Below are 17,080 nucleotides of genomic sequence, written 5' to 3' on the forward strand. Positions count from 1 at the left end.
TTTGGTTTGCTGTGAAGAAGCAGCGTCGGCATCACGTTGTACTTGAGCTTTTTGAAATTGACAACCGCTTTCGAATTCACTGCCTGAGAAGTGCACCTCAAAAAAAGAAAAGGGCTTGACAAGTAAGTATTTACTACGCGTATTAAAAAAAAAAAATAAAGGTATCGCTAGCGAAACAAAAGCGCTTGCGAGAAGGCAAAGAGGAGCTACGAGGCTGCTTCTAAAGACTCGAGCGTATGCGAGAAAGCTACGAGAGCGAGCTGCATACTTCGAACGTGGCTACGGAGCGCGTGTGCTCGTACAGTGCACGCGTCGTTCAGCGCGACGTGCACGTGCTTGCAGCGATCGGCCCCGCTCGCAGGGGTATTCACACGAGGGAGAAATCCCGGGGATTTCTCCCCGGCACGCGCGCATCACGAGATGAAAACGCGAGGCTTTTGCACATCGCAAAGCCTGTCGTTTTCGTCGTGGGATGCGCGTGCCGGGGAGAAATCCCCGGGATTTCTCCCTCGTGTGAATACCCCTTATACTGAACTACAGTAGACACAGTTAAAAGTTCGCAAGCTAGGATGCTCGCAAGTATCAGGTTTTGCGCGGCAGGAAACGGCTTCGTGATCAACGGGCACTGTCCCCTGACGCAGAGCCGTACTTGACGCTGCCGCGTCAAGTCGCTGCACAGTTTTAGTCAAAATAAAACGCGTTTAACTCACAAAATAAATTAGTTATAATATTACCTCGCACCATCGAGAACTCGAAGTCGGCTTCCACTTCGCCCTCTTTGTTTTGGCCTCCCGGATCTTGTGCCTTGCACGGTTTTCTTTTTTTCCTTGCGGGAACCGGTATATCCTTAAGCCTTTTTTCGCCCTGTTCGAGCACCCAGCGGCACTACAGCACCCCATTACGTTTTCTTCTAACGTCTCGCGGAGCGCAGAACGATCATTTTCACCGTCGTCTCTCGCTCCACCCTAGTCAGACGGCTGCCGGCTCGAGACGACAAGGCACATCATGGCGGACGACGAGACTCGGAATGCGATGCGCACAGTTGCCAGACTGTTCGATCAGTGCTGCCAGACTGGCGGCTGGATCAATAGACCGCCCAACTCTCCCAGTATTAGGGGCTCTGGGACCAGGGTCCCTACACTCGTCAAACACAAAGATTCTTTGTGTTATGACATAGTGGTGGGAGGAGACCAAAAGATTGCCGCCGAAGTCTTCTTTTCTCACAAACTCGCAGATCCGTCTATCTCCGTGACGTTTTTCATTGATGGGAGAAAAAAAATCCCTACCACTCCCTAGGCGGCGAACAAGCGTAGCCCGAGATCTCTAACACAGTGTATAGAAATAGCGCAAAAACAAAACAGACAGCTCTGGCTGGCATTTCTGGATATCAAGGGTGCCTATGACAATGTGAACCAAAGGAACCTGTGGGACATAGTGGAGAGCTTAAACCTAGATGAAGGACTAACATCCCTATTAAGAAACATTTACAAAGATAATAAGGTGATTATAACATGGGGAGGAAAGGCGACGGGGAAAATAGAGATGAGACGAGGCCTTAGGCAGGGGTGCCCGTTATCGCCTTTGCTGTTTATGTTGTATCTGAGAGGATTGGAGGATAGACTAGAGAAGAGTGGGCTTGGATTCGACCTTTCGTACAGTAAGCTAGGCCGAAAAATTCAGCAATCCTTACCGGGATTGCTGTATGCGGATGGTATTGTACTAACAGCTAACAACGGGACAGAGTTGCAGGAATTAATGAGCATCTGTGGTAAGGAAGGAGAGGAATTAGGTTTAGAATTCAGTAGTGAAAAATCAGCAGTCATTATTTTTAACAATGATGAAGTTGAGAGGCTGAAAATACAGACTATGAAAGTTGAGAGAGCTAGTAAATACAAGTATCTCGGAGTATGGATATGTGAGGGTGCAGAATATCTCAGTGAGAATGAAAAGTATATAATAGGTAAGGGCAACAGAAATGCAGCTGTAATGAAAAATATAACACTTTGGAATTACAACAGGTATGAGGTGGTGAGAGAGATTTGGAAAGGGGTCATGGTGGCCTGGCTTGACTTTTGGAAACGCAGTGCTATGCATCAAATCCGAAGTGCATGCAAGACTAGAACTAAAACAGCGCGGAATAGGTAGGCTGGCTTTGGGGGCACATTGCAAAACTCCAAACCAGGGAGGACAAGGAGACATGGGATGGGCGTCTTTTGAGAGCAGGGAAGCGGTGAGCAAGATAGAATTTGAGGATCGGTTGAGGCAAATGGATGGGGATCAGTGGCGTACACAGAGGGGGGGGGGGGGGGGGGGGCGAAGAGGCCGCCCCCCCCCCCCCCCCCCCGAAATTTCCGAGGGGGTGGGGGGGGGAGTCGGCGAGGTTACTGACTCTCGGGTTTATCAATATCAAACTTTGTGGAGAAGTTGTAAAAAAAAAAAGAAATAAAAAAGGGAGGGAATGCAATATGCCAGTTATGACATAGTAAAAATAATAAAAAATATGTAGTTTTAACGTCTTTGATCTAATATGACTGGAAAATAATCAATTAACGAATATCTTTCTTTACTTCTACTTTTATTGGTTCGCGAGTGCCCCAAGTCCCTCTCGCGGAGCCACCAGGGCTGGTTTGTCGTCGCCACGAAGCGGCCCCCGTGTCCCCTGTCTTTATTGTTCCTCGAGGGCCCCGCTCTGGGTGCGTACCATGCGCTGTGCCTCGCTCGAGCACAGCGGGGCCCCTCGATGTTTTGTCGCCTTTTTTTATTTTGAGAAGAAGCGTCGGTACTGCTCTCGCACCGTGACGAGAAGTTTTTCCTTGAAGCGGTGTCCGGCTGACGGTCGACAGTTAGGGCGAAGGTTTTTAGGACTTTTCGGTGATCTATGCACGTGTCCTTTCTTAATTGGATTTTGTATTGTATGTGTTTATTTGGTACCGCGTGGCTCCCATTGGTCTAAAAAGAGCTATATCTGATTGGCTCCTCGGATGGCGGGAAAGGTCTTAGAAAAGTGAATATACGCGCCTAAAGGCGCGGGATTTGCGGTTCAAGGTTCGAGTACGGAAGTTGTCATCGGTAGTTTGAGAACCGCGCGAGATAGGGGCGCGAGTGTGCGACCTGCTGCCTCAGGACGAGAGCCAAGTGCAATATGTGAGTGTGTAAACCATTTTAGATCGTCCCTTTGTTGCGTTGTGTGACTTCCTTGACTTTCTTTTGTGAGCGGACTTCGGAAACCTTAGAAATCGACACCAACGAACAAATCGCGTGAGATTTTTGTTGGCTAGATAAGGTTAAGATAGGGAGTGCTTTATGGTGGAGCAGCTTTCCAGTGCTTATCGTCTATCCATCAAGATGTTCCGCGTTTCTACTTATGCATCATTGTTTTATCAGCCCCGATGACTGGAGGCTTTGTGCATTGGAGTCCTGCTTCATAAAATATTTGCTTTTATGATTCTTGTTTTCTGCTTACTCTGGTGCCTTCTTTTGACGTGACTTGTAAATATAAAAAGTAAATGGCAAATGCCTTCCTGGTGGGAAATTTCCGGGGCATCATTTTTATGTATCATAATCATCCCAAAACCAATATGTCAACTTTATTTCAATTACTAAATAGAAGAATCCATAGTTATTAGAAAAAAAAAAGTAACATGCTTTTATTTTCTTTTGGACTTTCTTTTCTTTTATATCTTTACTTTACCCTTTACTCTCGTTGGTCCGGCCCCCCGCGAAGTGAAATCCTGCGTACGCCACTGATGGGGACCAATGGACACCAAAGGTTTTCAGCTACCTATACATGATTTTGTAGATCATAGACACAAAGTGGAGACAGCGCACTAGGAAATTAAGAGGAAAGTTTTTAGGCTATAGTGGAGATACGGAAGAGCAGGTCTCAGTTAAGAAGAAAGTTAAGGCCACAGGAAGAGATCGGTGGCTAGACGGAATGCAGACAAAGACGGCTCTGGAAAGCTATCTATTAAACAAAACAGTTATTGCCAAAGAAAGCATTTATGACAATTCTAGGGGAAGCTCATTGTTGTTTGAGGCGAGGACGGGTGTTCTGCGAACCAGAACATACAGAGCGAGGTACCAGGAAAGGGATACAGTGTGCACTGCTTGTGGAGAGGAGGACGAGACGGCTGAGCACTTGATACCCTACTGTAAAGGGATTCACCCTATGCCTACCGAAGACAACATAGACTTAATAAAGTCATTGGGTTTTAGAAAGAGCGAAGGGAGAGTGGATTTCAAGACTGTAGAGATTACCAAGCAAAGATTAAGTGAATGGCGGCAGAAAGCGAGAAAAAACTAAGTATTTTCTTATTAACTGATGGCAAGGGGGTTTCATAGCCCCACTTCCTTTGCAGTGCGGAGTGAATATAGATTTCACATTTAAATATTCTAAGCTTAAATGGTGAAACAAAATGGCTAGGTGGCATAAGCTACCGCCCGATCCAAAGGGCTCAACCGGATTCATCCATCCATCCATCCGGATAGCGCGCGAAAAAGACCATGGCTCATACGTGTGACGTCACGACAAAGATTATGAGCTGCGACCAACATGTTTGATAGTCTCTAAAAAGCACGGCGGTGACTTGGGATAATTACATTCTAAAATCGACACCGTCGATGTTGACAATCTAATGTCGTTCTTATATCCGCCGATAAAGCAGCATTTACTAAAAAAAAAATACGTCCCTCCCGTTCCTTTCCTTTCTCTCGGACAATAGACCGATTTCACCAAGCATTCTACGCATGCGTGACGCCGCCATAACTGTGGTGCGTAGGAGGCAGACGCCAGTTCACACGACAACTCATGCTCACTCGTGGTCTGCTCGCGCAAACCTCCAGCAGGGTTGTCGCGCGTGCAGAAAGACTACAGCTCCCACGATGCATATCGGCAGTGGTGGCGTACTCAAACTAGCTGGTAAGATCGGTCTATTGTATATGATCAAAGTGTACGCAGCCGAATGCGTTCTCCGCCTTCGGGAAGATTTCGCCTCCGGGCAATTGTTCTCCTATCGGTGGCGAAAAATAGTTTTACTGATGTTTTTTTAAGTAGTGACTATTAGCCACGTAGGCAGCTGAAACTGTTTGTGTGGTCGGCTTTCCAACATTAGCCAAACTAGGATTAATTCTGACTTCATCAACGGAAATAAGAGTAATGTCAGGTTGGTAATATTCACGGTGATGTTTTCAGAACGCGATAACTCTAAGCATCCATCGTACACAACCAAACTTGTCACCGTTGATTCGAACGCGCATCATCGAGTGTGTCGTTCACAACGACCCTGACCCTGGCTTCAAGGGTAAAAACTATAAAGGGACGTCATTGAACGCGCCTGCACACTACGAGCCGTAAACAAGTTTTTCGCTTGAAAGTCGGTCATGGCCGCTTATGAGTTCATGGAACGCGACCCTTTTTAATTCCAGAACCTCTAGAACAATTATTTCGAAAATTGCACGCTTTGCTGTTCCTCGTCATAAAGGAGTAAGGGGGGGGGGGGGGGGGGGGAGGAGGCGACAACCCCATTTTCAGACCATAGCGTCCTATATACTGCCCAGACATTTCAGCAAATTATAATAAAAAAAACTTGGTGGAAGGAAAATACCCTTTCTTCCCCTTCATCCACTCCCTCCCCTGAGAGCCTTCTATGCTCCCCCTCCCCCCCCCCCCCCCCCCACCCCTCCCCTTCCCCTGTACCGAACATATTGTACGGCACTTTCTGACCCCTATTTTGTGTGTGTGTGTGTGTGTGGTGGTGTTTTGATCGTAACCTTTTTTATTTCCCTTCCCCCTGTTTTTTCTCGCCATTCCGAGTCGCCCCCTTATCTCTCGCACTACCGACGTCTCTACACACACCGCCTCTGGGTCATTCCGACAGCGTTGTTAACAGTGGTGGGAGATGAGCTCTAGTGCCGCGTACACCGCGCACGGCTCCACAATATCACAAAGTTTAATCTTCGCCTCAATTCCGAAGTGAATATCTGGGTCTCAAATAACTCCGTCCCAAAGTTGTGAAACGTCCCTCTGTCGTCACCAATAACTTCCTCAAGCGACGATTTCGCGATGAGAAAGTTTAGAGCATTCAAAACCCGCCTAAGGACAATTTCGACAGCACTGACTTTAACGCGGCGTTCTGATGAGGGACACGCAAGCACGACGTCATCAGTACAGCCGCTCAGTCGCCTGGCCCCACGGTGCTGCTAGCGCGCGCTTCGATGAAGCTCGCTACGACTTTGTGATTCACACTCTCTCGGGAATTCGAGCACAGAGAATTTGGGATGATTGGCATCTCGTCCCGCGGGACGCCATCGTCGCGAGAGTCCAATCAGCACGCTCTGAGAACGTCGACCCCAACTTTGTGTTTGGCGAGTTACCCAGTACGCCTCAGGGCAAAGTCCTAAACATTCCAACCCGATATCGTTTTATGACCCCTTTAACCATCAATTCCCCGAGCGAACGCCAAAAGAACCTATAGATGCACGAGAGATATGTTCAGATGTTTTGAATATTCTCGTAAGCCAACTTGTCTTCTCCAAGACATTAAATCGTACATCAGAAGGCCATCGCTAAGTCTCCAACTTTGTTGTCCCTGTAGCATTGATGCCAGCACTGGTGGCAGAAGCAAGCTCGACAAGTTTCCAAAGACGGAGCGACCGGAAGTCGCTTGAAACGCAAGACGCGGTTCATGTTTGTAAACAGTAAAAGGGTCTACGAACTGAGCACAGAAAGAATAAAACGAAGTCGGTACAAAAAACGACAAACATTTCTTTCACTTTAAAAAAAAAAAAAAAAAAAACTTTTCGACGTCTTTTGTTTTGATTTTGCTTTATTCGTTCTGTTGCCAGTTAATTAAAGTTTATGGAAGCGAAGATAGGTTTTTGTATTTAAGCGCAAAATAATTGCTTCCCCGTTATCTTCGGAAAATACTCTAAAAAGTATCACCGTTGAAAAGAACCTACCCATGTAACAAATATGTGTTTCCATTTCCGTTCAATAGGGACAAATGCGCTTGTTTTTCAGCCAGCTGTGGTTTGATATAATATATATCATATTATATAAAGCCCCAGCTGGCTGAAAAACAAGCGCATTAGTCTCTATAGAACGGAAATGGAAAAGCAATGTTTTTTCCCATTTCCGTATATATATAGCACGGCCACCAGAGTCTGAAAATAAATGGTCTGAGTGTCACCTACACTACTTTTTTTTTTAATTTCCTGTTATTGTTTTCTTGTATTTTTATCGACAGGTGTGCGATACCCGTACGCTCAACCCAGCATTCAGGAAGCATCAAAGCGAGCAATCGGGCGTGTTTTTCTTCGCAGGAGCATAAGTTCAATCATGTTGGCCTGGTACCTGGACGAGCCGAAGAAAACGCTGGGCGTTAAGGAACTGCGCAGTCTCGTGGGAGTTACGTTCTATCGGGTGAGTTTCCCTCCCAACACGGCGCGCATGCGCGATAGGCACAAAGGTATCCACTAATACTGCTAACGAGGGATCGAAAACTTGAGGCATCAGATGTTCTGCATCTTCAATTTTAAACGTTTCAAATCTCAGCTGTGGGCATAGTTACTTTTGATCATTAAACAAGAAACTCATAACTTCGAAAACGGTTGGTCCATGCATAGGTGTACTATACATGGGTTTCCGCAAAACTAGGTGTGGGTGGCACTGAAGTCACTAAACCTGGGAAAGTAGCCCCATTGCCTTCCCTGCCTGCTAGCCGGATTCAGACAGATACAGACGACCAAAAACTCGCAATGTGACTTGCTGATCGGTGACCGTTCTATGACAATCGCATTTAGGCCCCTTCATACCTTCGAAGCTTCGAGAGCGTCGAGACAAACCAGTCGCACCAAGATCGTCATGAAGCATCATCGTACTGAAGGTGTTCTTCGCCAATATAGACTTCGGCACATTGATACTTTAGAGTTTAAAGGCCAGACCCATATTGTTGTAAAAAGAAACTATTTTAAACGTTTGTTTAGAAACATGCTTTTCGTGTAAGGCTTGACAAATTATGAAGGCGCTTGGGAAAACCAGGGGATTCTGAAATCAAATTTTGATTTCAGAAAACAAAGCAGAAGTGCTAGGCGGGATGCTACAAACCCGAAAGCATCACTCATAAAGCTGTATCTCCAACGGATTGTCATATATTTGTGAAAGAAGAGCGCTCTTCAACAAAACCAAAAAGGCCCGTGACGTCGCGATTCTCGTTTCCTCCACTTTTCGCTTTGACTCCGCGAAGACGCGAAGAGGGAAGGAATCAAGGCCGTTTATTTATTTATTTATTTATTTATTTATTTATTTATTTATTTATTTATTTATTTACAATACCCTCAAGGCCGTGAGGCGTTAGAGAGGGGAGTGGAGATTACAATATTGCTGAAGCACTTCGCGAAATGCGGCGGAGTCCTCGATGGCTGCGATGTCACCGGGAAGGTCATTGCCGGTGACATCGCCGAGCTATTTTTTTAGGGTGATGTAGACTAGAAGACGAATAGGTTGGCGGAGTGAGAAGAGTCTGATGTAGTAGGGGCGAATAATAGACCGGATGCAATAGACACAGACGAAAAATTGTCCGTCGGGTAGCAAGTTAGGCAAAAGAAAGGTCAGATTTTATTCCAGTAACACTAGGAAAACGTGAGAAGTCAGGTAGAATGAACCGGGCAGAACGGTTTTGGACAGCTTCAATACTGTCTGTTAGTGAAGAAAGGTGAGTGTGCCAAATGGAGGATGCATACTGTAATTGCGATCGTACTAAGGAAATGTAAAGGAGTCGCTTTAGGTTACTTGGGACAGATCTGAAGTTGTGACGGAGGTAACCTAGGCTTCGGTTAGCAGCAGACACCACTGAATTAATATGACTGTCCCAAGAGAGGTTTTTAGTTAGAACACTGATATACTTGTATGTGTCAGTTTGTTGTAGAGGAACAGCATTAAGAGTAAGAGGAGAGGAAGCTTGGAAGGTGAAACGAGAGAAGCGCATGTGTTTACATTTGTTAAGGTTGAGGGACCTTTGCGAATTACTACACCATTTATTAATAGAGTCAAGGTCAATTTGTAGCGCTGCGGAATCAAACGGAGATGTTATTTTACGATAAGCGACACAGTCATCTGCAAATAAACACATTGATGAAGATACCTGAAGTGGAAGGTTGTTTATGTAAATAAGGAAGAGTAGTGGACCAAGGATTGTTCCTTGGGGCACACCGGATGTAGCAGAGGCCAAGGCAGATGAGGAGTCGTTAGCATGAACAAACTGGTTTCGTTGCGAGAGGAAAGATATAATCCATGAGAGCACGCTGGTGTCAAGGTTTAACGATGAAAGTTTTAGTAGCAGTTTGTTATGCGGTACTTCGCCAAAAGCTTTAGCAAAGTCAAGAAATACAGCATCGGTTGGAAAACCGGAGTCGAGGAAAAAGGTCATGGGTTAAGCAAAGAAGCTGTGTTTCACAAGAAAAGTTTCTGCGGAAGCCGTGCTGTGCCTTGTTAAAAAAGGAAATGGAATCGAGGTGAATGGATAGATTCTTATGGATTATGCGCTCCAGTATTTTTGAAGGTACGGAAGAGAGATATGCCTATAGTTTAAGGGAGATGATTTATTACCGCTCTTGTGGACCGGAATGACCTTTCCGATCCTCCAATCGTCAGGAACTGTCGCTGTATTCAAGGACTGCTGAACATTTTTGGCTAAAAAAATACTCGAAGAGCACACTGTGCGCTGCAGTATTTTAGAGTTAATGTTGTCGACGCCACAGGATGAAGACACTTTCATAGATTTAATAATTTTAACAATACCGTCAAAATCAACATATATTGGATCCATACAAGGGAGGTTGTTAGCAATGGTTGGTAACAACGCTAAAGGACTTGGAATGGTGAACTGAGCAGAAAACACGTCATTTAAAACTGAGGCCCACTGACTCGCCTCTATTTTGTTTATAAATTCATCTTCCAGGTTAAATGGCGAGCGTGGAGTATGGTTAACAACTTGCCAGAATTGGCGAGGGTTATTCAGTAGCAGGGATGGGTGGGTTTCCTGGTCGAAAATACGTTTCTGTTCCGCAAGCATGCGTTTGTACTCATTTGCGCATTTATTATACCTGTCTTAAGATTCAGTAGTGTTTTTATTTTTGGCTGTCCGAAAACGGTGTTTCTTCTTATTGTTGAGTATTTTCAGCGAGCGCGAGTAGGTTAGAAGTTCGGGAACTTATGGTGGTGCTTGGGACATGTATTTCAACAAGTTCTAATAATTTGTTTCTAAATTTACACCAGTTTTCGTTCACATCCCTACGATCAAATTTATCTAAGAAGTCTGAGAAGTAATTTGAGAGGGCCATGTTAAACTGCTCATAATTTCTTTTGTTATATAGCCTTATCGTTTTAACAATATACGTTCAGGTGCTTCAAATGCTAGGTCACAGTGTACTGCCTTGTGATCACTTATGCCTTCGGATCCAGACAGCGACGAGATGCACTCAGATTGATTCGTTAATACCAAGTCTAATATATTTGAGCACATATCATTTACACGCGTTGGAAAACAAACCATCTGGGACAGATTGAAATCTAAACAAAGTTTAACAAACTCACGACAGTCACTGGTACCATGAACACAATCTTGACGAGGCGAATTCCATTTAATATCGGGGAAATTGAAATCGCCCAATAAAATAACAGGATGGTCAGAAAGTTGCACGCTTAAAGCGGACAGCTCGTCATGCAAAGAAGGCACAAAATTGACGCATCGGGTGGCCTGTAACAGGCACCTTCATATCGCACACGGGTGTACGCTTGTTTCGTCGTTGGTGTGTAGATAGCGAAATATCGGTACACAAGAAACGTCTCTATAAAGCTACCCGTCACCAGTGAATTTAGATTGGCTCACCGAGAACAAATTGGTCAAGGAGAAATGGCTGATTTCGTAAGCCAAAATGCTGGTTTTACGGGTAGCTTGACGCTACTTTCCCGGGATCTAGTGACTTTAGCTATAGCAAAAGAAATTATAGGGAATTAACGCTTCGCCGAGTCGCGTGAGTGGGTTGCGTTAACTGCCCGTGCCGCAGAGCACAGAAGCTCGGCCGCTGTTTAGAGCGACGAGCGAAGATTGTGGAATCACGGCTGCCGGAGCGGCGTCTATCGCCGTTTCACTCAGAAATGAGCGCGTCGCGTTGAAGCGAGCAAACGAGCAAGCCAGCAGATAAGAAAGGACGCGCGTGCGTGTTGCGCGGTTCTCGATGCTGTTATCTGTGTGGTGTTACTTCCATGACCAAGTTTTCGTGACCTCCCAGCTTTGCACGCACTTCCAAGCGCAAAAAAAAACAAAAACAAAAAAACGCAATTCCACGTAAAAACAAAACAAAAAATGAAAGCCGTTTACAACTCGCTGTAACACCGAAGTAGAGGGTCACGTGTTCTCGGAGGGGGGGGGGGGGGGGGGGGAGTCACGGGACCTGGGGGAAAGTTCACCTGACCCCCCCCACCCCCCCCCCCGAGGTCACGTGACCTCAGGGGTGGGAGTAACGTGACCCTCCAGGTCACGTGACTCCCAGAGAAATTTTTCCGCTAGATTTAGCGGGTAAATTTTCCGCTAGATTTAGCGGGAAATTTTTCCGTTAGATTTAGCGGCGAAATTCTTCCGCTAGATTTAGTGGGGACATTTTTCCGCTAGATTTAGCGGGGAGATTTTTCCGCTAGATTTAGCGGGAAAACTTTCCCGCTAGGTTTAGCGGGGAAATTTTTCCACTAGTTTTAGTGGCGAAATTTTTCCGCTAGATTTAGCGGGGAAATTTTTCCGCTAGATTTAGCTGGGAAATTTACCCAGAATGCACCGCGCGGTTACGCCGACGACGACGCCGACGGCGACGCCGCTCAAGCCGGAAATGGGCGCCTAACAGCTGCGCTCTAAAAAAATGAAAACCGTTTCCAATTCCCTGTAACGCTGGTTAGAGCGCAGCTCTTGAGGAGGAGGATGGAAGCGTACTGAGGGATAGGTGACTTCTTGAGGTCGTGTGACGTCAGGGGAATCACGTGACCTCAGGCGGTCACGTGACCTCAGGGGGTGGGGGGTCACGTGACCTTAGGGGGGTCACGTGACCTCAGGGGGTCACCTGACCTCAAGGGGTCACCTGACCTCAGGGGGTCACGTGACCTCAGGCGGTCACGTAACCTCACGGAGTCACGTGACCTGGGGAGTCAGGTGACATCGTGGGGGGGTCACGTGACCTTGGGGGGGTACGTGACCTCGCGGTTACGCCGACGGCAACGGCGACGCCGCTCAAGCCGGAAACGGACCCCTAAGAGCTGCGCTCAAAAAGAAGCTCGTGGTACACCTAAGCATTTCTTATGAGTTGTGAATGCGAAAGCATGCAAGCCGCTCGTCTGCTCCCGTTGTCGTCTGCTGCGTAGGGCGCGCGCGTATCGGGATCTCGGAGGCCATGGCGCAGCGGCCAATGAGAGCCCCGTCGACGCGCAGCAGCCAATGGAACCGAAGGCGAATCGCTCCTATTGGAGTCGCGGGATCGCGGAAACTGTCGTTTTCGCTCTTCAAACTGATGACGTCAGCTCGCTCCACGAGACAGTTAATGCTTTCGCATTAAAAAAAACCCGAGGGCAACACACACATGGTGGTGTGTTCATTGAGCGTATCTTTGTTCCCAAGCTTGGGATTTTCAAGAGAATGAAATTTTACCAGCTCGCCTGCATGTTCTCTGTTATTTCAATCTAAATTTTCATAACAATTTCAGCTAGACCTTACATTTCATCTTTCTTATTATTCATTCACCGTGTAACATTCCGTCCCTTTCTCGGGCTGTCTTCACATGGATGCGACAGTATAGTGTATCGAATTGAGTTAGCGTATGAAATCCACTTTTACCACGGCGTTTACATAGATTCGCATCCACCGTAGGCGACACCTCGTGTCGAATGAGTACAACGCAACCCACGTGACCTGACGGCAGTTCCCGGTTTGCCGAACCGGAGATTGCGACGACGCAGTCTGGACGATGACACGTGCAGGGTGGGGAGCGAAGTTTGAAAGTCATTATGGTCTTGCGTCCCTCCCTTTCAGGCACCCGAGTCGATTAGAGATGCCGCGAACTTTTGCAAACCTGAGGTTCGAAGGTCGAACCAAGGGGTTCGAACAATTCGCAAATTTTTGAAACGTCGCGCCTAAAACATTAAAAATCGACGATTTTCGAACTACCGAATTTGGGGCGTTGAGAAATTCAATTGTTTCCGAACTTCTAATTTTTCACGCTATGAAACTCGACATTTTCGAACGTACTATGCCAAGAAATTTGACGACTTTCGACCTTTCGAACCTGCTGAGCTCGAAGTTTGACGAACTTCGACTTGTTAGTCAAAGGCAACGTAAAAAGCTCCCCTTTGCGTTGCCCTTTAGCACGCGATTCTTCGACTACAGCACACACTACGGGAGCACCAGATGAGCTTCAGAGCAGGTGCTGCATTTTGTTGCCTCCTTTGAGTGAGGATGCAGTGTGTGCACCTCCTGAAGTGGGCGGGAGTTTCAACACTGAGGATAAGCGGAGACCAGCCCTTTCTTCAAATGGGTCAATTCTCCTTGAACATCGGGACTCAAAGAAATGGCAGTCTTCGGCGCTAATCCCGTAGTTGCTCGACCCCTCTTGCGCCGTGTCTGTTCGCTCCCCGCTTCTCGTAAGTGTGTTGTTGCAGGGGAGGGGGGGGGGGGGGGGGGGGAAGGGGGCTCGTAAAAATGTTTCGGAGGTTTCGGACTTGCCACACCATTTTCTTCCCCCTCACCCTTCCTACACCAGATGCTTCTCCCTCTTTGCAAATATCAGCTGATCTTCCAACATCTTATCTCTTCTGTGCAGGAATATTGGTTGAAAGGCAAAGCAACCACTAAAATTCAAGAGTAACTTGTAATTTGAGTAGAAGCTGCCCCGAAAAAGTAATTAAACTGTATACAGTCTAAAAAAAGTCTGTGGTCTACTTTCCCGCACAGCACTCGGAGAGCCAATCAGCGCAACTTACGGAGGCAGCTGAGCGAATGAGATGCCGAAATATCTGTTTAGACCAAAAAACGCAGTCTGAGTTGTGACATTAAGCAATGCAAAACGTCACGCTTGCATTGCTTAATGTCACAACTCAGGCTGCGTTTTTTGGTCTAAACATGTGCCTCGGCATCGTCATTCGCTGAGCTGCTTCCGTAAGTTACGCTGATTGGCTCTTCGAGTGTTGTGCGGGAAAGGAGACGCACAGACATTTTTTTTAGATTGTACGAATTACCGAAATAAGAATGTAATTAGAAGTTACTAAACTACTCAGAAAAGTAGTTACACTACAGTAACTTGAGTGGAGTAGTTGAACTACGTACAAGTCTGGTCTGTAGGCTCTGATGGGCAGCGGGCGATGGTGATCTCTGCTCTTCGCTTGTAGCCCACGTGCAAGGAGGACGGAGAGGCCCGACTGGAAGCGATCCAGCAGAAGACGGGCTGCGACCAGGTTGATACCACCCTTTTGCATCCCTTCGACAGTGAAGGGAGAGCCTTGGTAAGCGCCTTCACAAAACGTGCTATTCACGTTCGTGTTCATTTCCCCAGTCCTTAGGGATATTTCTAGCAAATGTCCATTCGGGGTTGCGCTATACGGAGCACGAATCTAATCAGCGTAAAGGTACATTTAGCTATAAGGTCCCTTAGCTAAGGTACCTTTAATAAAGGGCGTTTGCGATCGGTATCACACGGTGAAAAACAATTCCGAGGACACCTAAGCACTTCGTTTGAGTTGTGAATGCGAAGCATGAATGTCGCTCTTCCACACCCTTAGTTCTTCTGTGGCGTACTGGCTTGGACGGCCATGTTTCGCTACTGCTGAGGTAGCGTCAGCGGCCGAGCGCGCGCTCTCGTAAAGTGGCCGCGCCGCGCTGCGCTCGGCCGTGCAGCCTCTCCGGAGTTTGTCCGTGCGGGCTCTGCGGCCAGGCCCATAGAGTAATATACACAAGGTAAAGAGCGGACACTGCCATAGGCCCCAGCGGCCCAGATAGACCAGTGACAGGTAGCGCTCCTAGCGGGCGGTATTAAGTATAATCTGATTCCGTTTCCGGTCAAGTTAGTTTCGGTTGCGGTTTGGGCGTTTTTGCTCCGGTTTTCCAATACCCTTCTCTCTCTCTTTCCTCCCCGCCTCGCTCATCTCTCGGGAGCGCCTTGACTCCCGAAGCCGCTATTTTTTTTTTAATACTGACACACTTTTGCTTTATTTTTACGATAGGGTCCGTGCAAAATGTGTCAAACAATATTTCAACTTACTTCACAAAGCAGAAGTATATATATTTCTTGTTCTTTTTATATTGTAAAGCATTGAAGTTACACAATCGCCGCATTGACTCCTGGCTGGTGGAGCACTTTGGGGTTAACAACAGTAAGTGGTTCGAACACATTTTATTGGACCACATTCATGTATACATGATTTACTTCAGAAGCTCTGTGTGTTTTATACGAAAGAGATCGATACTCACAAAAATAAATGAATATGAAGGACTTCGGCATATCGTACACTTCGTAATAGATTCTTAGCGGAACCAAGTTAACAAAACCTTTCCACGGAGAACATGCTGTATGATACATTCACTTTCACGCCGACTCGGGTACGGGAAGTAAGTGCAAAAATAAATAAGACATCGCTATCATTACCAGTCAGGTCCTCTGACCTATCATGGACTACTCACATAACTTCTGTTATTTCTGATACTAACCGTTCTCTCGGATACTTGCGCCGTAACCTTAAACTTGCTACACCCTCCGTAAAACGACTAGCGTATACTACTCTTATAAGATCGAAATTAGAATACGCCTCATCTATATGGTCCCCATGGCAGTCCTACCTTGCAAATAATCTAGAATCCGTCCAAAACAGAGCCCTTCGTTTTATTTATAACAACTACTCACCATATACCAGCATATCAGGATTACGCCAATCAGCTAACCTTCATTCACTTTCCCTTCGCCGCCGAGTATCACGCCTTTCTCTCCTCCATCGAATTTTCTATCACAATAGCCACCTTAAAGAATCACTGCTATCACCTCCCCATCGTATTTTCCCGCGTCTAGATCACCTATGTAAATTACGTCCAATTCGATCATCAACTGTTTCTCACCAGACTTCCACACTACCATTGGCCATCGAGGATTGGAATTCACTACCTCATAACATCGTTTGTATTAATGATACTACTAAATTTGTTGAAGCCATTACCCTCTTTTTACCTAACCTACCTAGCTAGCTTACAGTGTTATAATTGTGTTTACTGTTCTATTTGTTTTTGTTCTATTGCCACCCCCTTGTATAATGCCCCACGGGCCCTCAAGGAAAATAAATGATGATGATGATGATGATGATGATAAGAGTATAATAACAGTGCGAAGCACACGCCGGATAGTACAAATTCCCGATTTCCAACAAATATAAAAAAAACACCAGTTTGCATAGCCTCAAACTCACTGCGGGCGAGGCATTACCACACAATGAGAACTCTATTCGAAATCTGACAAGATTCAACGTCCCTAAATATTCCCCGAAATTGTTCAGAAAAGAAATATGGCTTCAGAAAAAAGCGGCTAAAAAACTATGGACAGTGGATGCAAAAGTGGATACATTTTCTTTCAGATATTGTTCGCCTCTATACACTATTTTCTATCGAATTTTTTTAGAAAGTGGACACATATTTTTGTTAGGGAGCTGTGATACACATTCGCTGGAAAAAGGGGAAACAAATATTTGGAGAGCAAGCTGCATCGCCCACTTAATCACTTTTTGTTTTTGGTTTGGCAACCGCCTCTGCTAAGACGCTATTAACAGTTAAACCTGTCTCGTAATTACTAGCCACTGAAGAGTACAACCGAACTTTGTACGAATTCCGGTTAAGAAATCAAGCATGTCAACACAAGCGTATTCTGCAAAACAATTTTAAAAACCCTTTCTGGTACTCCTCTGGGCAAAGGCGAAAACTACCCAGACCTCAAAGTGTGCTATACAAGGCGCCGCACACTCCTCGAACATGTGTCACACTCTCTATTATGGGAAGAAAGTGATTTTCTA

At 46.1% G+C, this 17,080-nt stretch overlaps 1 protein-coding gene across 1 annotated transcript in view; it reads left to right on the top strand.

The window, feature by feature from the left end:
* The window catches only part of LOC120846264 (1,2-dihydroxy-3-keto-5-methylthiopentene dioxygenase), a 58,383-nt gene that overhangs the window by 25,956 nt on the left and 15,347 nt on the right, over window positions 1-17,080 (top strand). Inside the window, exons 2-3 of the mRNA XM_040217967.3 lie at window positions 7,321-7,420; window positions 14,423-14,536. Of these exons, the coding sequence (XP_040073901.1) occupies window positions 7,337-7,420; window positions 14,423-14,536 (198 nt within the window). The 5' untranslated portion in view covers window positions 7,321-7,336. The remainder of the gene's footprint in view (window positions 1-7,320; window positions 7,421-14,422; window positions 14,537-17,080) is intronic.

The sequence above is a fragment of the Ixodes scapularis genome, unplaced genomic scaffold (assembly GCF_016920785.2).
Source record: "Ixodes scapularis isolate PalLabHiFi unplaced genomic scaffold, ASM1692078v2 PGA_scaffold40__2_contigs__length_1045541, whole genome shotgun sequence".
Classification (NCBI taxonomy): domain Eukaryota; kingdom Metazoa; phylum Arthropoda; class Arachnida; order Ixodida; family Ixodidae; genus Ixodes; species Ixodes scapularis.